The sequence below is a fragment of the Protopterus annectens genome, chromosome 16.part0 (genome assembly GCF_019279795.1).
Source record: "Protopterus annectens isolate FY-2018-M chromosome 16.part0, PAN1.0, whole genome shotgun sequence".
NCBI classification, from domain to species: Eukaryota; Metazoa; Chordata; order Ceratodontiformes; family Protopteridae; genus Protopterus; species Protopterus annectens.
The window spans coordinates 95,924,746-95,948,314 of NC_056750.1; the positions used below are offsets into that span (position 1 = coordinate 95,924,746).

The 23,569-nt window shown below is 43.9% G+C and overlaps 1 protein-coding gene across 1 annotated transcript in view; it reads right to left on the bottom strand.

Moving 5' to 3' along the window:
- The window catches only part of LOC122790520 (lysine-specific demethylase 3B-like), a 1,645,389-nt gene that overhangs the window by 1,071,016 nt on the left and 550,804 nt on the right, over positions 1 to 23,569 (bottom strand). Inside the window, exon 5 of the mRNA XM_044058071.1 lies at positions 4,217 to 4,338. Coding sequence (XP_043914006.1) covers positions 4,217 to 4,338 — 122 coding nt within the window. The remainder of the gene's footprint in view (positions 1 to 4,216; positions 4,339 to 23,569) is intronic.

Below are 23,569 nucleotides of genomic sequence, written 5' to 3' on the forward strand. Positions count from 1 at the left end.
CCGGCACAGGAACTGACTGAATGGCCCCTATTTGGAGCAACAGAGAAATTTGCTTGTGAGCCTCTGTTCTTTGAAGAGGAGGAATGTCTGGCATGCCTTTGAAAGGAGGCAAGGTATGGAAATAAAACCTGTAACCGTGGTGAATAATATCCAGAACCCATCTGTCTTGGGTAATAAAATCCCAATTTTCTTTGAAAAGAGACAGCCTTCCTCCTAAAGGTGCTGCCAGGCGAGAACGTACTGGCAGCTGAAAAGGCAGGTCATTGGGTCTGCTTACGAAAGGACTGACCCCTGCCCTCACCAGAAGTCTGAGCAGGGGAACTCCCTGTCCTAGGCCTAAAAGAACCCTGAGCTCTGCCCCTACCACGTCTAGACCTACCCCTAGACTGGGAATCATAAGCAGGATAAGTCCATCCCTTAGTAGGCCAATTTCTACTAAACTTCGGAGGCTGCACCTGCAAAAAATCTTTAACAGTTTGCATAGACTTAGCCTTGTCCTCCATTTTCTTCAAAACTGCTTCCACAGGCGAACCAAACAACACATCAGACTGTAAAGGAGCATCCAAAATCCTTGTCTTAACATGCTCAGCTAAATTCTGATCTCTCAACCAGGCGTGCCTACGAAGAACAGAACCAGTGGCAGCCACCCTGGAGGAGGCCTGCACAGCATCAAAACCACACTGTAAGGAATGTTTACCCACCTGTTCAGACACATGAACTAAATCCTGCAACTCTTTACACTCAATACCTTCAGCCAGAGCATCCACCTTAGATTTCAACTGTGAAAGAAGATAATTCTGATATTTTAACATGTGAAACTGACAATTCAACGCCCTCATGGCTAAAGTGGAAGAAGTATACACTTTCTTTCCCCATCTATCCAAAGCCCTTGCCTCTTTATCAGGAGGGACAGGATTTTTAACAACTGAGGCCTTCACACCTTTAGGCCCCTGAGAGACAGTTTTCGGGTCTGCCCTAGGACTCTTAAAAAGATACTTATGAGCTTCAGGCACCCTATAATACCTATCCGGTTTAACTGGGGCAGGAGGCAAAGAATCAGGATTCAGGGAAGCCTCTGCAAACACATCTTCCACCACATTCAAAACAGGAGGTATAGCTAAAGGCCTATGCTGGGGTAAAAACAAGAATTCCCTAAGCCTTTTCCTGGAATCAGAGAAATCTTGACCTTCCCATTTAAAATGCTCCCTCATGGAATGCAGAGTCTCTGAAAATGAAAAATCCTCAGGAGGAGAAGCAGAAGGAGTAGAATCATCCACATCAGAATCAGAATAAGGAGGGTACTCCTGCAAGTCTTCAGCCGAAGACTCAAGCCTCCGAGCATTGCTCAAAACTCTCAAACTCAGGTTCCACCCTAGGCCTCTTATCAGGAGGGGGCATAGAACCCCTAATCATAGTAATCAAATCCTCTGCCATTTTAAGCACATGTTTCTTAGGCAAAGACCCTGAAGCACTAGGAGAAACCCCCACTGAAGCTAAACTTGGCCTGCCCCTCAAAGAAGCCTTGGAAACTGAAGGGGAGGCTCGAACCACCTTAGGAAGAGAGGGAAGAACAGCCACCTGAGAAGCCCCCTCAGCCTGGCCTACTTCCTGAGAGGATACATCCTGTAACAGTAAAGTCTCTCCCTGAGATTCCAAAGAAACACCTGGCAAAACCTCCGGCTCCACTGAGCCTTCCAAAGAACCGACGTCTGGGACTGTCGGTTCCTCCACCCTAGGCTTTGCTGCTTTATCTTTGCGTTTTTAGCGAAGCCGGCGTCGGAGCATCCGTTGGCATTTTATAATTACAACGCTTCCCAAACACTAACCTGGCACAGTCCAACCTTCTCTTAATAGTGCGTTTGTTAAATCTAGCACAAGAGCGGCATCCAACAACGTCGTGCTCAGGCCCTAAACAAGGTATACACAAAGTATGGTAATCCCTATGAGGTATCTGTTTCCCACAAGAAATACAGTTATTCACTTTTTCTGACATCCGGTTAAATACTGAGGCAAGAAAAAACCAAAATATTCCCCAACGGGGTACTTAGCCAACTTTGATTCGGTCTGAAACTCTGACTTCAGAAACTTTCAGAACGCCAACCTGCACTCGCACAAAATTGCTTCTGCATCGGACCATGCGGCAAAAAAGACTGAGGATATGACGTCGGTCATGCGCATTAGTACCCTGACGTACTGACGTCAGTCTAATGCGCCCTGACCGACGTCAGCCATATACTTTGGTATTCGGGCCGACTGGACAGCGGACTACCCAATAGTTAGGACTGCAGCAATGTGGAATGAAGAACATCTCCAGTTTGAGTTCTGGATTAGGCACTGGAAGAGGGAAGTAGGAGAAAGTCTGGATGCAAGTTTTATGCCAACTTGCCCATCCTGGAGAGGGAGTGGTGGATGATTCCCAGTCAAACACCTGTAGAACCACTAGTGGCAACAGAATGTACGAAATCTCAAGACAGTGATGGCAGCCCTCATAAGCATGCATGTTGAACATTCATATTTTTTTTTTTGTAAATATTTTTATTCATTTCCAAAATGAAGAAAACATGAATGCAGGTTATTTATGACAGTTAAGTATTTACAAATCATTTAAAAAGGTTGGCTAAAACCTCTAAAGAGATATCAAACATTAAAATCAAAATAAAGTATATACAAGGGTGTCTATTGTTGGCATATAATTGACTTTCTATACAACTGTTTCCTGATTATAATCTGCTAGAGTCACTGGAGGAGGCTAAGAAGTTCTTACATTGGCATACTCACTTCAGCTACCTGTGGTTGAGCTTAGGGCTCAACAGGAACACCCTGAAAGCTTATGTCCAGTATGATGGGAACCTCTGAGTATACATACTTCTTGGCCCAGAAACATTTTCAGTGTAAAAAAGGCCTTGGTCAGGTTGCCAGACTAACCAAGTCAATGGGATGAGGGAACATCTCAGATAAGCAAAAAATGTGGCGCAGGCAGACAAACATTCACTGCTGTCTGGATACTAGCCCCTCCAGACATTTCTCATCTCAGTGGTGGGCTCAAGTCCAACTTGGAGAGGCTCGATGAGTAGCAGGCATAGGAATCAAAAGCGTAACAGCAAAAGATTGTTTCAGAAACTCTATACTCATCTCTAAGAAATGCAGACACCTCCACAACAGCTCTATTAAGGCCTCTCGATATTATTTTTCCTTTTTACCACCAATCGCCATATGCCATACCCTGCTGCCTCAGTCTAATTTCAACAGCAGGACACAAAGGGGGATCCTGGTACAATGTCATCCCAAGTATATAAAACTGCTTTAACCTTCTGCCATACACTTAACTCCACCCTCATCCTACTTTGTAAGGGAAACAAAGTGGTTTGTGAGCATCCACACACTATTGAAGATTTGTTTTCTTCCCTCACTTTTTTCCCGCCTGACTAAATCGAACAACATTCAGCAGTGAACACAGAAATGAAGGAAACAATTCCAATCCTTACAGCTGGGTCAGCCAGACCAAGTCAGTTCTCCCAACACACTGGCCCTCTGGCATCTATCTCACTTTAAATCACAAACATGAACTCTTTCAATGATTAACAAAAACTACTCCAAAATGCTAACGCTAAAGTTTGCATCCTTCTTATTGAAAACGCATGCTTAAAAAAAAAAGCACTCCATTTCCTATTCGGATTCAATTTCCCTTTGTGTCTACCTTTTTTCCCCTCAGATAACTATAAAAAGCACTTTTTTCTTTGATGTACCTCATTTTCTTCTCAAACTGTCTCGCAGCTATGCATTTAAATCATTTGTTGTGCATTTGATCGCTCAAATCTAGGTTGGAGTATACTTCATGCGTTTTGTAATCTTTACCAATTTCCAAGGACTATAGCTAAATAGGACCAAATGGATCAATTCACTTATATGGATACCAAATGAACACTTATTCTGTTGGATGTATAACAAGAATTACTGCAAACATGGAATGAATACTAAATGTGATCACCTTCCGTTAAAGTTACTTACTAAATAGTTTTGATAATATGGTAGGCGAGATGTACTAGCTGCCCTTTTTTCAGCCACAGCGCATAAAACATTTTACTGCAGAGACCACTAATTGCAATGTTAAAAAAAAAAGTTCCATGCCATAAATACAGCAGTTACAGCCTTATAAAATAGTACAGTAAAATTAGATTCAAGCAAGAAACAAATCAAGCTGCTGTCTATATGGTACCTCAAAATTAACTTCCATGATGCGAGATATAGGATCGTGCCGGACGACAACACCTCGTAACCAACTACCTTCTAGCTCAGGCTGAAAGACTTTCACCTTCTGGCCCTGGACACTATAGGGACCTAATAGAGTAAAGCATCACAATATTAACAAATACTCAATAAAATTACTTTGTCAGTGCATACATACATAAACATTAATTCTTTTAAAGAGATGGCATTAACTTATTTAGTTGGGGAGAGGGATTACTAAGAATTTTCATGTTCAACCTAAGCCAAATCCATAAAAACACAAAAATGGAAGGTCAAATGCAGTGCTGATAAACAGCAGGCACAGTTATAACAAGTCAACAGCAGTTAGTTTAGCAATGAGATCACTGCTGCAAGTAATTATATATGGGAGCTGGCATTAAGAGAATGTCCAACCACTAGTGATTCTCAGAGATTTTGACATCCATCTTGTGAAGTGTTCCTTCTCCCATTTCCTAACATATCAGAATGATGCAGGGCAGAAATGGACAAGCAGCAGTGCCATCTTCAGTGCTCCAAGCAAAATGCAAAGAGACAGGCTAGCACCATAAAACTGTGATGCAGGCCTATTCAGTGGTCAAACTAACAGCCTTGACACACCCAACACAAATATGAAAACCCAAGGGACACAGATACACAGACAAATTCATAATCAAATATAAACACAAGGTAGCCCCTACAAACATATAAACGCACACACATGCATCTACATCTTCATTTAGGCATCCTTGCCTCTTTTTTGGTGGGGGTGGATACAGAAGAGATCCCCAGGTGTGGAGGTGATCCCATTGCATTAACATCAGCTGCTGTGGTAAGCCGCAGTTTACCAACTTCAATTTACAGATTCATACTGCAGAGGTATTGATCATGCATGGGAAAAATCAAGCACTACACTCCGTATTAACTTGCCATCAATCCAAGGGAAGAGAAAAGTACAGTTGTGTACACTTACCATAAATGTAGATGTTAGAGTGTATTCACTGTTGCAGTCATTACATTTGGGTAATCCTGCTGGCAGGCTGCCCTCAGTCGGCCTGAATACCAAAGTCTTGGGTCCTGCCTCGGCTGCAGTCGCCCCTTCCCTGACGTCAGGTCGTCAGGGGTATAAAAGAAGCAGCCAACGCCATTTTCTTTAGCTTTTCTTGCCCCAGATGGCAGGTGCTCCCTAAAAGGGTAGCCAAAATTTATATATATAAAAATACATGCACCAATATAAACTTTACCTTCATCTACAAGCAAATACACCACATAGGTTCCATCAGAAGAAAAAGGGGGATGGCAGGTGGGTAACCTGGACTGCAACAGTGAATACACTCGAAAATCTACATTTATGGTAAGTGTACACAACTGTACTATGTTCTTCGTGTTTCACTGTTGCAGTCATTACATTTGGGTACAGTCCCAAAGCTATGGTTGGGAGGCTGGAGCTAAACAGCATTAGGAGTGGCTATGAGGCCCTGCAGAAGTGCAGTGGCAAGGCCTGCCCTGGATTTAGAGTAGAGTGGCAGATGGTGCTTTGTAAAGGTGTGTACTGAACTCCCAAGTAGCAGCCTCTAAAATGTCCTTAGTTGGTACTCCCCTGAGAAAGGCTGCTGAAGTGGCTGCAGCTCTGGTTGAATGTGGCCTGATGCCCTTAGGCACTGGCTTGCCATGATGTAAGTAGCAGAAACTAATGCAGTGGCCTATCCACTTTGAAATGGTCTGCTTTGAGATGGCCTTTCTTTGGGTTCCTGCAGCATATGTCACTAGTAATTGCTCCGTCTTTCTGAAAATTGGTTCTGTCCAAGTAGAATCTAAACTGCGTACGTCCAAAGAATGCAGAATTCTCTCCCCCTTGTTCTGTGGTTTAGGATAAAAAGTTGGCAGATGAATAGTTTGGTTAAGAGCCACACTGGACACCACCTTAAGCATAAATGTTAAGTTTGTCCTCAGACACACCCTGTCTGGATAAAAAATGATAAAAGGTTCCACAGCCATGGGTGCCTGTAGCTCTGAAACTCATCTTGCAGAAGTTATTGCTAGGAGCAGAGCTGTTTTCGAAGATAAAAACTTTATATCAGCAGAAGCAGCTGGTTCAAATGGAGGCAGGGTGAGTTTTTCCAAAATATAGTTGAGGTCCCATGCAGGCATTGGTGATCTCCTGGGAGGCCTTACATTTTTGGCTCCTCTGAGGTACGGCTTTAGTAAGGGATGAGAAAAGATTGGTGGCTCTGTATTGTAATGAGCCGAAATGGCAGAGGCATGAATTTTAATAGATGAGAAAGATAGGCCTTTGTCCAGAACCTCAGTTAAGTATTGCAAAATCTGAGGACTATTTGACACAGCTGCATCAGTTCCTTGTGCCTGGTTCCAAGCACAGAATCTCTTCCATTTTCCAGCATAAGATTTTCTAGTACTAGGCCTTCTGGCTTCCAAAATGACATCCATCACAGCTTTACTGAGAGGTGTGTTTTGTATGACATTATCCGCCATGCTGCCAGGTTTAAAGTCCTGAGTTGACTGTGCAGGATCCGATTGTTTTGCTGGGACAGTAGAGGAGGTATTTGAGATAAGGTCCAAGCTGGGCATGGAGACAAGTTCCTTAGGACTGGATACAGATACTGGTGGGGCCAGTATGGGGCAATCAGTATCATCTTTGGCTTCTCCTGTCTGACCTTTAGGAGTACCTTGGAGAAGAGGCAGTGGGGGAAAGGCATATACGGATAGGTTTTTCCAGCTGAAAGATAGGGCGTCCACTTTCCATACTTGTCTGTGATAAGTCCTTGAGCAGTATCTTTTTATTTGGTAGTTGTGAGAGAAGGCAAATAAATCTATGTCCGGGCATCCCCATTTCCTTATGCTGAAGACATGTAGATCCAGCTGCCACTAGTGGGGATCCATGAGGTTTCTGCTTAGTTCATCTGTCAAGAGTATTTTCCCTTCCTGGCAGAAATTGTGCCTGCAGATATACTTGGTAAGTCAATGCTGTGTCCCACAAGGTCATGGATAGTCTGCAAAGGGGGTAAGAACGTGTGCCCCCCCCTGCTTGTTTATATACCACATGACCATGGTGTCTGTCCATCAGTAGTTGTCCCTGATAAAGTAGGTCCTTGAAGGCTGTCAGGGCATTTTGAACAGCTAGCATCTCTTTTTGATTTGATATGTAGATGCATTTGGTTTGAGGACCATGTGCCCTGAATGCATCCGTTGTTAGTGTCTGCCTGGCTGGGGGTAATGTGAATGGCTGTCCCTTGTTTTGGTGACAAGCCTTTGCCCACTATTAAAACTCCTGTTGCAGGCAGGGAATGAGAGTAATCATTGCTTCCAAGCTGTGGCAATGTTGAGTCCAAACACTTTTTAGGTGCCACTGAAGTTTCCTCATATGCAGTCTTGCATATGGAATTAGTAGGATGCAGGATGCCATGAAGCCCAAAGCCTGCAGAATTTTTCTTGCAGATAACTGTGCCTTTGTTGCCAACATTTTGAAATAGGTAGTCAGTTGCCTTTGCTGGTCTGGCGTGAGATAAGCCATCTGGGCAGTTGTATTTAAGCTTGCACCCAGGAATATTATCTCTTGAGAGGGTACCAGTTTTGATTTCTTTTCGTTGACTGTGTACCCTAGGCATGTTGGAAGTCTTTTCAAAAATGCCAGATGCTGTAGAAGAATGTCATTGTTCTCTGCTTGAATTAGACAGTCGTCCAAGGATATATTTGTATTCCTCTGTCTGTAGTATGCAATTACTGGTGACAGGCACTTTGTAAAGACCCTGGGCACAGTAGATAAGCCAAAGGGCAGTGTAGAGAATTGGTAATGCATTGAGCCAGCCTTGAATCTGAGATCTTCTGCATAACTGTCTGATTGGGACATGCAGGTATGCCTCTTTTAGGTCTAGAGTCACAAGCCAAGCGTTCTTGCCCAGCATGGGCAGAAGCTGCTGCAAAGTCAACATCTTGAATTTTGGTATATCCAAGAATGTGTTCACAATAGATAGGTCCAATATTGGTGTCCAGGCCTTGTCCTTTCTGGGTACCAAGAACAGTATAGAGTAAAATCCTTGTCCCTGCTCTCGCTCTGGTACTTGCTGAATGGCCCCCATGTCCATGAGGGATGAGACTTGTTTTTGTGCCTCTGCCCATTGATTTTTTGGCAGATCTGGCCAGCCGTTTGCCTTTGGCAGGGTAGGGAAGTGGAACTTGTAGCCTTGTGACACGATATTTAGAACCCACTTGTCCAGGGTTATAATGTGCCAATTTTGAGAAAAAAGTGCTACTTTTCCCACTAAGGGTGCTGCCAGGATAAAAGTGCTTGGTGCACGCAGGGAGAAGTCATTGGGACTGTTTCCTGTATGATTGTGATTTGTCTGCTCAAACTTTGGAGGTAGAAGCAGCCCATTGCTTTGACCTGTATGAACCTTGCGCCTGGGATCTGCCTCTGAGGCATCAGGATCTGCCCCTTGGAGGTCTGTCTGACACAGGAAAGGACCAATTCTTTGTAGGCCAGTGTCTACTAAACCTAGGTGGCTGTACTTGTAAAGAATCTGACAGTTTGCATAGATTTAGCTTGATCATCCATTTTCTTTAACACCTCTTCTGCCTTAAGACCAAATAAAGTATCATGCTACAAAGGTGCATCTAATAATTTAACTATGACATGATCAGGCAGATTTTGTTCCTTTAACCAAGCATGCCTCCTAATTAAAGAACCTGTAACTGCGGCCCTGCAGGAGTCCTCCGAAGAATCAAAACCACATTGCAAAGTATGCTTTCCAACTTGTTCAGCTGCATGCAATAAATCCTGCATTTCCTTGTTTTCTGCACATTCAGAGTTCAATAACATTTTTTGTTTAAGCAATGCCATAACATGTTGCTGATATTTGAGCATATGAAACTGACAGTTTAAGAGCCTTATAGCCAAGGTAGCAGATGTGTAAACCTTTTTTCCCCATCTACGCAGTGCCCTAGAATCCCTGTCAGAAGGGGTAGGGTTTTTTGCAGCGGAAGCATTAACTCCTTTGGGGCCCTGTGAAATAGTTTCTGGGTCTGCAGCAGAGATTTTAAAAAGGAATTTATGAGAGTCAGGAACCCTGTAATATCGGTCAGGCTTAACAGGAGCTGGAGTTAAGGAGTCAGGGGTAAGACTAGACTACGAAAACACATCTACAATGTCTAACACTGATGGAATGGCTAGTGGCCTGTGTTGAGATAGTAAAAGGAAATCCCTGAGCCTCTTTTTAGGTTCTGAAAAATCGTGGCTCTCCCAGTGGAAATGCTCCCTCATGGTATGCAAAGTTTCCCCAAAAGAATAGTCCTCTGGAGGAGAAGCTGAAGGTATAGATTTCTTCAACATCAGAATCCTCATGGGGGGAACAGAATATTCCTGATCAGAAGAGGAATCAGAAGAAATCAAAACCTGATCTGAAGATTCATAGTCAGTCTCTTGCCTAGGCCTCTTATCAGCAGGGGGATGGGAACCCCTGATCAAGGTAATCAAATCTTAGGCCATTTTGAGCATCTGTTTTTTGGGCATAGAGGCCTGTCCACGTGGCTCTTGAATTTGTTTCTTTGCTTTAGAAGGTGCTCTACCTCTTTGCCTTTGAAGCTGAAGTCGGTTTAATGTAAAGATGTTTAGGAAGCCGGTGCCTGCTCAGCGGCTCCGGACCCATCTGAAGGAATAGTATCCGAGGCTCCAATACCTTGAGTTTCCAGCGGCATGGCAGACTCCACGTGGGAGTCTGTAGCGGCTTGCAACTCTAAAGTAGCAGGCGTCAGGGGCTGCGAAAGCACCTCACTGAAACCGAACCAGCGACTGGCTTAGGAGAAGCTTAGTCATCGGATTTGGGCCTCTGTTGTCTCTCTCCTTTTCTTTGCATTTTATGTGAAGTCTGGTAGTCGGATGGCTATCCGACATTTATGGATAATTAAACAGACGTCCAAAATAGTTTAAAGCAAAATCATACAGACGCTTAATAGTGCGTCGGTTAAATCTAGCACAAAAGCTACAACCAGAAACGTTGTGATCAGGGCAGAGGCAAGGAATACAGTAAGAATGGAAGTCCTTATGAGGTACTTGCTTTCCACAAGAAATACAATTACTTACTTTTTCTGACATCGATCTGGAGCAAGAAAAAAGTTTCCCCAATGGGGTACTTAGCTTTATTGAAGACTTTGGATCTGAAAATCGAACACGAAAATCTCAGGAGTCGGTCGACCGGCACTTGCGAACTGCTGCTGCTTCGGGCACCGCATGGCAAGAAAGACTAAAGAAAATGGCGTTGGCTGCTTCTTTTATACCAGACAACCTGACGTCAGGGAAGGGGCGTCAGCAGCCGACGCAGGACCCAGGACTTTGGAATTCAGGCCGACTGAGGGCAACCTGCCAGCAAGATTACCCAAATGTAATAACTGCAACAGTGAAACACGAAGAACATCTGAAACCCCTATAATGGGCTGCAGTGGCAAAGTCTACACTAATCCTGCATGAAATACATAACCTGCAATTTTTTGTTTTTTAATCTTGGTTGCAGTCACACAGATAACCTGCACAAAGACATTTATGAAAAATACAGATGCCATCATTATTGTAATGCCATGTGAATTTTCTAATGCTCATCTTGGCAGTCACTAACAAAGCAATATAGTCTACTTTGATACTGTCCTGCTAAATTATACCTGCTTAAAAGTCTCAAAACACATGGTCTGCTTTTCTCAACTCCTTGGCTGTGGTTAACTATGTACATACATCTAGGGAACGCAAAAGTCTCTCCCCTCTATTTTATGGCTTAGGGATGAAGACTGAGAATTGACTGGTTTAGGTAAGTGGCACCTCCAAGATGACTCTAGACTTTTAAAGATGGAATATGATGCAAAGTTTCATGGCCTTCAGTGCTTACAACTCAACACACCTTCCTAGCAAAGCCATTAGTCACAAGGACAATGCTTTTCCAACTTTCTAGATAAAGGTTTCTTAGCTTCTTTCAAAACAAAAATAATTTTGGTCACAGAAATGCTCAGTGATCCAAGCAGTCAACCTGAGGTTAATGATACTGAGATGCACCTATGTCCACACTCACTGCACAAGAAGAGTTCAATACCTGGATCATAGGAGGTTACTAGGCTAATGGCCCTGGGGCCTTTAGAAGCCTAGCCAAGAGTTCATCCCCAAAAAAGAAACCCCAGTCAGCACCTGTCATCCCTGTCAGTGAAGAACCCCTTATCTTCTACAAAATATAGCAAAACCCTTGCTTTGAATCTATCAGCTAGCAGGTTGGCTAAATCAGCAGGATCAGTATAAGTGGTACCATTAAGTACTAGTTCGGAACAAATTTGGGCTTTGACATAGTTCCTAACGTAACTGAAGGACTTAGGGTTTTGCTATGTTTTGGAGAAGATAAGGGGTCTTCCTTTTTCAGCTTGAGTAAATATGGTACACAGAGGGTGCCTGGGCCCGAAAGAAGAAATAAACTGTTTGCTTCATCTAGCCTGGTCTTCATTAGCACCTTAAGAATGAGGAACACTGGGGTGTTAAGATGTACAGAAGCCCCTTGATCCAACCACTAGAGGAGGCATTAGTCATCCAAACATCCTTGCACTATCTGCAACAGAACATCCTGTTGTGGCAATTTTTCTGGCATTCGTTAAAGCAAGAAAACAGGCTCCCCAATGGGGTACTTATCTGAGGGAGTCTTCAGCTTGGCAGTCGTAACGCAAAAATAAGGTAAACAACCGGCACTAGTGCGAATTGCAACTCCTTAGGGCTCCGCGCCAAGAAAGACTGAGGAAATGGCATTGGTTGCATCCCTTTATACCTAACGTTTTGACATCAGTTTTACAGCCAACGGCTGCCATCATATACCGAGGACTCTGGTATTTGGGCAGACTAACAGCTACCAGGAGCCGGATAACCCATATGTTAGGACTGCAACAGTGAAACACGAACATAGTACAGTTTTGTACCTACCATAAATGTAGATGTCCGAACAGGATAGCATCTGCAGTCCTTACAAATGGGTTGTCCTGTCGTCAGGCAGCCCTTCGGTCGACCGGATTCCAAAGTCTGGGTCTGGCCTCGGCTGGTGTCTCACTTCACCCGACGTCATCACTGTAGGTCTTCGGGTATAAAGGCATCAGCTGACGCCATTTTCCTCAGTGTTTCTTGCCCCACATGCCAGTTGCCCTCTTGGATAGCTAAATTTTTGGATAAATGCCAATGTTTCCAAAATAATAGAAGGCAAACACAAAAAATAAGCATGTATGTACATATATACAAACAAATACACCATAAGAAATCCCCCCCCCCAGCTAGCTATTAGGTGGGTAAATACCCTAGGAGTACCACAGAGGGGAAGGAGAGTGGGTAATCCTGACTGCAGATGCTATCCTGTTCGGACATCTACATTTATGGTAGGTACAAAACTGTACTATGTCCTTCAAGGATGCATCTGCAGTCCTTATAAATGGGTAGAATACCCTAGCCAAACTAGGGGAGGAGGAAGAAGAAATTATGGTGTAGTTAGGATCCCTTGCAAAACAGCAGTGGCAAACCCTGCTCGGGATCTAGAGTATAGAGGTAAGTTATAATGCTTGGCAAATGTATGCACGGAGGTCCAAGTAGCAGCCTCTATAATGTCCTTGGTAGCCACTCCTCGTAAGAAAGCTGTGGTAGTGGCTGTAGCCCTTGTAGAATGAGGCCTTATGTTCTGTGGAATTTGCTTTCCATGGTAGGAGTAACAGAATCTTATGCAATTTCCTATCCACTTGGAGATTGTCTGTTTGGAAATTGCTTTTCCTTCCCTTCCTGTTGCATATGCTACTAGAAGCTGGTCAGTTTTTCTATTGCCCTTGGTTCTGTCCAGGTAGTAGCAACTGTCTATGTACATCCAAGGTATGCAGCAGTCTTTCCCCCCTGTTCTGTGGATTGGGAAAGAAGGTAGGTAGGTGGATTGCCTGGTTTAGGGACACTCTGGATACCACCTTAGGCATAAATGTAGGATTAGTTCTCATGGAGACACTATCTTGATGGAAGATTAGGAAGGGTTGTACTGCCATTAAAGCCTGTAGTTCCGAAACCCTTCTTGCTGAAGTAATTGCCAGCAGGAAAGCAGTTTTCCAGGATAGATGTTGAAGATCTGCTGTTGCTGCTGGTTCGAATGGAGGGAGTGTCAATTTTTCTAGCACAAAGTTCAAGTCCCATGCTGGTAACGGTGGTTTCCTAGGAGGTTTTTCATTCTTAATTCCTCTCAAACTGCCTGAGTAGAGGATGTGAGAAGACAGGGGGATCGAAGCTGTATTCTGCAGAAATAGCTGATGCATGTATCTTGATGGAGGAATAGGACAGGCCTGTATGGAGAAGCTCTGCCAAGTACTCCAGGATGTTGGCAATATCTACCTTTGACACATCTTTCCCTCTTTCAGTACTCCAAATGACAAACCTTTTCCATTTTCCTGCATAGTTCCTTCTTGTTGAAGGTCTGCGGGCCTCAAGGATAATGTCTTTAACCCTTTGGGATAAATCTGGGTTAGTTGCTCTTATGTAATGTTCCAGGCAGTCAGTTGCAGAGTTTTCAGGTTTGGATGCAGGATCTTGTAGTCGCTGTGAGTCAACATCAAAGGAATCAGGGGTAGTGTCCACGTTTCCCCCCCCCCCCCCCCCGAGACATGCTCCTCAGTAATGGATACCAATGTTGTCTTGGCCAATTTGGAGCTATCAGAATTATCCTTGGACGTTCCTTTTTGATTTTCAGTAGTACCTTGTGCATCAAAGGAAGAGGTGGAAATGCATATGCTGTCAGGCCTTTCCAACTGAAGGATAGAGAGTCCACCTTCCAAGTAAGTGGGTGGTATGTCCTTGTGCAGAATTTCTTGAGCTGGTGATTGAGTGGGGATGCGAATAGGTCTATTTGTGGCATTCCCCATTTCTTTGTGATGGCCTTGAAGATGTCCGGGTGTAGCATCCATTCGTGAGCATCCGAGGTAGTTCTGCTTAACATATCTGCTAGGATGTTTTCTTTTCCCGGTACAAATATTGCCTGTAACTGAATGTTGTAACTCAGAGCCATATTCCATAGGTCCAGAGCCATTCGGCATAGGGGGTATGAATGAGTGCCTCCCTGTTTGTTGATGTACCACATGACTGTGGTGTTGTCTGCCCTTACCATCAATTGGCCTTCTTTGAGGAATGGTTTGAAATTCTGGATTGCTAGTTTTACTGCCAGCATTTCTTTTTGATTTATGTGTAGGTGCAGCTGATCTGGAGTCCATAAGCCTTGAATGCACTTGTCCAGCATGTGGGCCCCCCAACCGAGGTCTGAGGCGTCCGTTGTGATGGTTTGGCTTGGTTGAATGCTGTGGAAGGACAAACCTGGGTTTGACTGGCATGCCTGAGCCCACCATAGGAACTCTTGTTTCAGGCATGGAATTAGTGGTATTTCGGTTTCTAAGCTGTGCCTGTGTTGAGACCATAAATTCTTTAGGTACCACTGTAGCTTTCTCATATGCAGTCTGGCATGGGGACCAGGATTATGCAGGATGCCATGAAGCCCAAGGCCTGCAGTACTTTCCTTGCTGTTAGTTTGTTCTGCTTTGTTAATGCCAAGAAGTAAAGAGGAAGTTGTTCTTGTTTTTCTGCAGTTAGGAATGCCATCTGTTTTACTGTGTCCAATTCTGCACCCAAGAATATTCTTGTTTGGGATGGTATCAGTCTTGACTTTTTTAAATTGACTGTGTATCCCAGGGCTTGTAGTAAGCAAATGACTCTTTGTAAGTCTTGTGTCAGCTTGTTTTGTTGTCCGCTTGTATCAGGCAGTCGTCCAGGTATGGATAAATTTCGATTCCCTGAAGCCTGCAGTGAGCGATTACTGATGCCAGGCATTTCGTGAACACTCTGGGCAGTAGATAAGCCAAAGGGCAATGCTGAGAATTGATAATGCTCTGATCCTGCAAGAAATCTGAGGTATCTTCTGCAATATGGTCGTATGGGGACGTGCAGGTATGCCTCCTTGAGATCTAGAGTTACCAGCCAATACTCCTTGCCCAGCATGGGAAGAAGTTGCTGTAGGGTCAGCATTTTGAATTTTGGAACAATAATGAATGTGTTTAAAGCGGACAGGTCGAGAATAGGTCTCCAACTTTTCTCTTTTCTTGGTACTAGGAAGAGTCTGGAGTAAAATCCCTTGCCCTGTTCTGTAGGTGGTACCCTTTCCACAGCTCTCATCTTTGTTAATTGAGCTATTTGTTTTAGAGCTTCTGTCTTTTGATTTGGTGGTAGGTTTGGCTTTCCTCTTTGTACTGGTAAAGTGTGGAAATGAAACCTGTAGCCTTGGTCTATAGTTTGCAAAATCCACTTGTCTCTTGTGATATAGTGCCAGTTTTTTGAAAATAAGGCTAACTTTCCGCCCAAGGGTGCTGCTATTTGTTCCCTGGTAGGCGGTGTCAGAGCCAAGTCACTGTGATTGTCCTGTTGCAGTGGTAGTGGTTGTATCTGTGCCTCGTTGGTTATTGCCTTGCCACTGGCATCCCCTGTAGGCACCTCCTCTGGATTGATTTCTGCCTCTTGAACGCCTATTCCTGCCTCTCTGAGTTTTAGAGGAGTATGGAAAGGACCAATTTTTGGAAGGCCAGTTCCTGCTAAACCTTGGGGGCTGAACCTGTAAGAAATCTTTAACTGTTTGTACAGATTTTGCCTTTTCTTCCATTTTCTTCATTATCTGTTGGGCAGGAGAACCAAATAGACTGACCTTATCCATAGGAGCACCTAATAGTTTTGCTTTAACATGATCCGGCAAGACCTGTTCTTTCAACCATGCATGCCTTCTTATAACTGTGCCAGTCATGGCTGATCTAAATGAAGCCTCCAGTGCATCATAGCCACATTTTAAAGAATGGTTACTAACCTGCTGAATGTTATTCACCATTTCTAGAACATATTTCTTATCTAAGGAATCATCAGAGGACAGTTTCTTAGTTAACTGATCAAGCATAAACTCTTGGTATTGGATCGTATGAAACTGACAGTTCAAAGCTCTAGCTGAGAGAGTAGCAGAGGTGTATACTTTTTTGCCCCATCTCTCTAAGGACCTGGATTCCCTTTCAGAAGGGAGAGGGTTTTTCGCTGAGGTCGAAGCTACTGCCTTAGGCCCCTGGGAGATAGTCTCAGGATCTGCAAAAGGAGCCTTGTATAAGTGGTGGCGAGTGTCCGGGACCCTGTAAAACCTATCGGGCTTAGCAGGGGCTGGAGGTAAAGTATCAGGAGCAGTGCAAGCATCATTAAATGCATCATCCACAACAGGAAGAACTGGAGGTATAGCTAAAGGTCTATGTTGTGGTAAGTGTAAAAAGGTCCTAAGCCTTTTTCGTGAGTCTGAGAAATCTTGACCCTGCCATTGGAATTGCTCTCTCATGGCATGTAAGGTTTCCCCAAAGGAAAATTCCTCTGGTGGAGAGGCAGAAGGAATCGATTCTTCTGCATCGGAGTCTTCATAAGTAGAAAAAGGAGCCTCTGGATGGTCTGTATTGTCTGTATTATCAGAAGAGTCATCTGAGGACACTGGCTCAGGGGGCTCTGCTCTAGGTCTCTTTTCTGGAGGTTGAGAGGCCCTGTCTGGGTGAGATTGGGATCCCCTTATCAAAGAGATGAGATCCTCTGCCAGAGTAAGCATTTGGGAACTGGAACTGGGCCTGTGAGAGGGGGGCTTAACAGGCACAGACTTAGCAGTTTTGGCTGCTTTAGCCCTGGCAAAGGCCTTTATAGACATGGCTGCAGGGGGCCTAGCAGCACCACGTGCTGGAGTAGAGACATCCAAAGGGATGGTGTCCGATAAATCTTGAGAAACCACAATAGTAGGCAAAACTTCAGAGGCCGATTCAACTAGGGTAGAAGGGGCCTCGGTAGTAGTCATGGATTCGGCTGAAGATTGACCCGTTTGCTCGGTTTCGGCCGAAACAGAGACACTCGCAGCTTGCTTGACCGTGGTTTCGGCCGAAACCGCGGACCGCGAGTGTCGGTCCTTCTCTCTGCGTTTTTTAACAATTTGAGTAGTCGGAGGATCCGACGGCATAATGGACGCAAAATCTGAGCCGAAAAACTGTTCAGCAAACTCCGACCGACGCCTAAGCGTACGTCGGTTGAAGGAAGCACAGGCTAAACAAGCTGCTATGTCGTGGTCTGGGCCTAAACAAGGTAAGCAGTAAGAGTGGAAATCTTTATGAGGTATTTGTTTCCCACAAGTTAAACAGTTATTCACTTTTTCTGACATCGGCTGAGGCAAGAAAGAGTCCCCAACGGGGTACTTAGCTTTTTAGAAGTCTTCGAAGTAGTATTCGGTAGTGGTAATCTCTGGATCTGACCGACCGGCACTTGCGAACAGCTTCTGCTTCGGGCGCCACGAGGCAAGAAAGACTGGGGAAAATGGCGTCGGCTGATGCCTTTATACCCGAAGATCTACAGTGATGACGTCGGGTGAAGTGCGACACCAGCCGAGGCCAGACCCAGACTTTGGAATCCAGCCGACCGAAGGGCTGCCTGACGACAGGACAACCCATTTGTAAGGACTGCAGATGCATCCTTGAAGGACATCTGCCTCTTATGCCAGCGCAGCTTGCTTGAATGGTTACTAGTAGCAGCCACCTTGTTTGTTGATGTACCACATCATAGTAGTCTTGCCCATCACTACTGCTAAGCATCAAGCTTCCAGACCTCAAATAATTGTAAGGCATAAATGAATAACTGTGCCTCATTTACAAGTGTTATCTCCATGTCTTGAGTTCCTACTAGCCTTACACTCTGAGCTGACCAGTATGAATTGCCCAAATTAAGTCTGAAATATCTGTGGTTAAGGACCGACAGCTGTCAAGTGGGGGCGCTTCAAGGATTCCTGTGTATGAAAAGGATCAAAACAAAAGTTTTTCCAAGATGGCTGCACACTCATCAAAAGCTTAACTTCAGGTCTCTCATTGTGAACAAAGACAAGGGCCAGGAACTTTTGTCACTTTTAGTACATTCACATTCTGGCTATTAAATGCACTACCTGGATGCCAACAAAGAAAACAGCCCAAAAGAAAGTCAATTACAAAAGGTTTAGAGAAAACACGTTCTGGTAAGAATTTAACATTTGTTTACCAGGAAAGTCCGAACTGGAACAAGCCAGTTTTTAGCGAAGGCCCCATGAATAAATGCTCCAGACACGTCTTTGTAAAGAGGCAGGAAACCGCAGCACCAGGAGGAAACCCATACGAACTCAGGGAGGACATGCAACTACGGACAGAAGGCACCCCGCCCAAGAATCGAACCAGAGAACATCTTGCTATGAGACCACCACACAAACCGCTGCACCACAGCACCATCTAGAATCCTGCAATTGTTCAGCAAAATGCAGTTAGAGCTCAAACTTTAGTATAAGACACCACTAAGTAATCTAGAGGGGGAATAAATTGTGCTCAGAACTGATTAAAATTTAAAAAAAAGGCTGAAGGAGTATATCAACTAAAATAAAAAATGTGAAAAAGGGAAGAAGCTTTAAAGAAATAATCAGATGAACTGATACAGCTAAAAAACAGAGGATGAAATAAAAAAGGCTGCCTGAGTATTAGACTGCTCAACTAAAGATATTGAAAAAAAGGCAGAATTACATGACACAGCACATAGGGAAAATTTTGACATTTTCTGCTGTATAACAGAAACTAGAAGGAACAGACTGTACTAATTTTATGAAGGCACAAAGAAGCAACTGCACTGGCATTCCACAGCAGCAATCGTTAATTGAAAGGGCACAGCATGTGTATGCTTCAAATATGGCCATGTGAAAACAGCAAAGACCTGTATTAGTAAAGATGCAAATATACCAGCAAGAAGAATTGATCCTGACAAAACTGTGGCAAAAGGGCAATGTACAAAAAGTTAGAGACAGAGAATTTGTAGAAAATTAGTCCACTGTACACCAGGCAGAGGAGAAAAATGTATTCAGCAATCAGGGAACGTCAACAGGCAGATGTGAGACTGAAGCTGGTGTACCTTCAGAATATTTTTTCTTGGAGGATCAAACTATTTTTTCACACAGAACAAGCAAAGGAGGGAATACCAAGGCTTGGCTAACAAAGTGAGCTATCAAGCAAAAAAAGCACTCTGCATCTCATTCTTCTGATAAAGCATACAGAGAAACTTTGCTAGTGAAACCTTTTCCATTTTTCCAAAGGAAAACACCTGGGGGAAAGAAAAAAGCACAGGAGTTGATTAGAAGAACTGAGAGTACTTGAAAATTTTACCAAAATCTGGAGCTCAGAGATGTAGCTGAATAGTAAGACAAGCAACATGGAAATCAGTGCACGTGAGACTGCGAAGTGTCAATCACATTTGAGCAATACGGCTGTAAAAGAAAAAGTGAAGAGCGTATACTTGCTGATTTTGTTAAACCTGTAGAAAATTAACATTTGTGTCACTTCATGTCATTGTTTGCAAGGACATAGAGGGCAGAGGAAGGAAAAAGGTAACCACGTAAAACCCCTCCTAGTCTTAACAGTATTTCTATGAAACTTTTCATGACAAATTGCATGTTTTACAGCAAAGCATTTTAAGTGGTTACATATGTAATAAAGATACTAAAGTAAACTGATTTTTTCCTCCTTTTTTAGTATTAAGAAATACAGGTATTAATGCAAAAAAATGCTAGATAAGTTAATAGGTCAATTAGTTTAAGGAGAAGCACAGACAATAACGTGCATCACAGCATGGATAACTTCAACTTTAGATTAGTTAAGGCCAGAGTTTGCAGTTGTCCATTTGGGATAACTGTTGCTATTAGGTTTAAACATCATTATTTGCTCATTTGTTTAAGGGTTTTTATTATAACAAGAGTTTTGTAAAAATGGGACAGGTTCCAATGCTGCTAAGAAAAAAAATGTAAAAGATCAACCTGCGAAACATTTGTGGGTGCGTGTATAAAAAAGCTGCAAATGGACATTTAAAAAAGCTATCATATAATAGGTGGGATAACTGATCACAATGGAAACATATCCCATATTATCTTGGAAGGTGAATGACCTCAAAGGTATAGACAAGGAAAGAATATTTAATTATATTGAAATATGCAAAGTGCAAATAGCAATGCTACAGGCAACATACATGAAAAGAAAGTACAGTCGTGTACATTTAACCATAAATGTAGATGTTAGAGTGTATTCACTGCTGCAGTCATTACATTTGGGTTATCTGCCTGCAGGTAGCCCTCAGCTGGCCTATCAAAGTCTTGGAACCATGCGCGTTTGATGCAGTCTCTTCCATGATGTCAGGTCGTCAGGGGTATAAAACATGGAGCAGACACCATTACATCATTTTTTCTTGCCCCAGATGTCAGGTGCCCCCATAATGGGAAGCAATTGAATGTTAGGTTACACCTCCAACAAAAAGCAAATACAGCAGAAAGCATAAAAGCACTAAACAAGAAGAAAAGTATAGCCAAGAGAAGTGAGGGGGCTGGTGGAAGGGTAACCAGGACTGCAAAAGTGAAAACACTTGAACATCTACATTTATGGTAAGTGCACACAACTGTACTATGTTCTTCATGTTTCACTGTTGCAGTCATTACATTCGGGTTGATTCCCAATGCTAAGAAAGGGGAGGAGGAAGTTAGAGAGCATTTGGACCAGCTATTAAGCCCTGCAAGACTGCAGTGGCAAAACCAGCTCTGGATTTAGAAAAAATAGGCATGTGGTAATGCTTGGTGAAGGTATGTACAGAGCTCCAGGTAGCAGCTTCTAGGATGTCCCTGGCAGGGACACCTCTGAGAAAGGCTGTAGAGGTAGATGCAGCCCTGGTGGAATGTGATCTTATCCCCTGTGGGGTAGGTTTGCCAAGGTGCTTAAAGCAACAATTAATGCAATGGGCTATCCCCTTAGAAATGGTTTGCTTTGAAATGGCCTTCCCCTGTAGCGAAGCTGACTAGCAGCTGGTCAGATTTTCTGAAAGGTTTAGTTCTGTCAAGGTACAACCTGAGCTGTCTGTGCACGTCCAATGAGTGCAGAATCCTTTCCCCTTTATTTTGAGGATTAGGGAAAAAGGTTGCCAAATGGATGGATTGGTTTTAAAGCCACACTGGATATCACCTTGGACATAAATGATAGGTTAGTCCTGAGGGAAACCCTGTCCGAATGAAAAATAATGAAGGGTTCCACAGCCATTAGTGCCTGTAACTCACACTCTTCTTGCTTAAGTGATGACTAGAAGTAAGGCCGTTTTCCAAGAAAGGAATTTTAATTCTGCTGTAGCAGCAGACTCAAAAGGGGGAAGTGTGAGCTTCTTTAGTACAAAGTTAAGGTCCTATGCAGGAGTGGGAGCTCTCCTCTGGGGCCTTAAATTGTTAGCTCCTCTCAAGAACTGCTTAATGAGACGGTGAGAAAATAGATGTGGCTCAGTATTGTAGTGAACTGAAATTGCAGAGGCATGAATTTTGATGAGAATGATGGGCCTTTGTGGAGTAGCTCTGCTAGTTAATCTAGGATTTGAGGTAAGGTGGGCACAGCTGTGTCCTTTCCTTGAGAATGGCTCCAAGAACAATATCTTTTCCACTTTTCTGAATAGGATTTCCTAGTGCTAGGCCTTCTGGCCTCAAGGAAGACATCCAGCACCTGTTTGCTGAGGGTTGCTGGTGGTGTACTTAGGGGATAAGCCAGGCTGCAAAGTTCAGGCTTTGCAGCTGTGGATCCAAAATCTGTCCCTCCTGTTGGGACAGCAGGGAGGGGGTCTGATGTAGGTGTCAGGGTGGCACTGCTGTCAGAATGTGTAGGAGTGGGTACCAGTGCTGACATTGCCAGTCTGGGGCAATAAGGACTGTCCTTGGCCTGGCCTGTTTGATCTTGAGTAGTATGTTTGAGAGGAGGGGCAGAGGGGGAAGGCATAAATTGAGAGTTTTCCCATGTAAAGTATAGGGCATCCACTGTCCATGCTTGGCTGTGGGGATTTCTGGAGCAAAATTTGTTCAATTGATGGTTTTGGGGGGAGGCAAAGAGGCCCACCTCTGGAGCTCCCCACCTGTGGATTAGAAATTTGAATGAGCTGGGTTCCGGCTTCCACTTGTGTGGGTCCAGTAGATTTCTGCTTAAGTTGTCTGCCAGTGAATTTTGTTTGCCTGGTAAGAATTGAGCTTGCAGGTGCACTTGGTTGCTCAGGGCTGTGTTCCACAGGCCCATGGCTAACCTGCAGATAGGGTAGGAATGAGTTCCCCCCTGCTAATGTACCACATAACTGTGGTGTTGTCTGTCTATCAGTTGTCCTGGATGGATAAGGTATTTGATGGCTATCAGAGCATTCTGTACAGTTAACATTTTTTTGCTTGATATGCAGGGGAATTTGTTCTGGGCTCCAATTACCTTGGATGCATTTGCCTGCCATGTGAGCCCCCCACCCCCCACCACCACCACACATAGTCTGATGAGTCTGTTGCCAGGGTTTGGCTGGCGAGGAGTTGTGTGTAAGAAAATCCCTTGTGGTTGCATACCTCTGCCCACCAAAGGGCCTCTGTCCCTAGACAAGGAATGGTAGGAATCAGTGTTTCCAGGTACTGAGAATGTTGACACCAGAGACTTGAGTACCACTGAAGTTTCCTCATATGCAGTCTTGCATATGGAATTAGTAGAATGCATGAAGCCATGAAACAACCTAGAGCTTGCAGTATTTTTCTTGCATTTTGGTGGTACTTAATTTGAAGTAGTTTGCAAATAAGCCTGTTTTTTCTGGAGTGAGGAATGCCATCTGGGAAGTTGTGATTAAGCTTGCTCCCAGGAATACAATCTTTTGGTTGGGCACCACTTGTGATTTATTTTCATTGATGGTGTACCCCAGAGACGTTAGAAATCTCTTTACAAATGCCAGGTGCTGAAGTAGCAATTCCTGTCTGCCTGAATTAGGCAATCGTACAAATATGGGTAAATCTGAATATTTCGCTGCCTGCAGTATGCAATGGCTAGAGCCAGGCACTTTGTGAATACCCTGGGTGAAGCAGATAAGCCAAAGGGAAGTGCAGAGAACTGACCGTGCATAGAGCCTGCCCTGAAACGTGGATATTTCCTGCAAGATTCCCTTATGGGGATGGGCAGCTAAGTTGCTTTCAAATCTAGGGTGACTAGCCAGGCATCCTTGGCTAGCATAGGAAGAAGATGTTGCATTGTCAACATTTTGAATTCTGGGACCACCACGAAGGTTTTGAGAATTGACAGATCTAGGATAGGGTGCCAAGAGCCCTCTTTTCTGGGCACCAGGAATAGTTGATTAGAAACCCTGTCCCTTTTGCTCTACTGGCAGAGGTTGAATAGCCCTGATACTGAGAAGATAAAATACTTGCTTTTGAGTCTCTGCCCACTG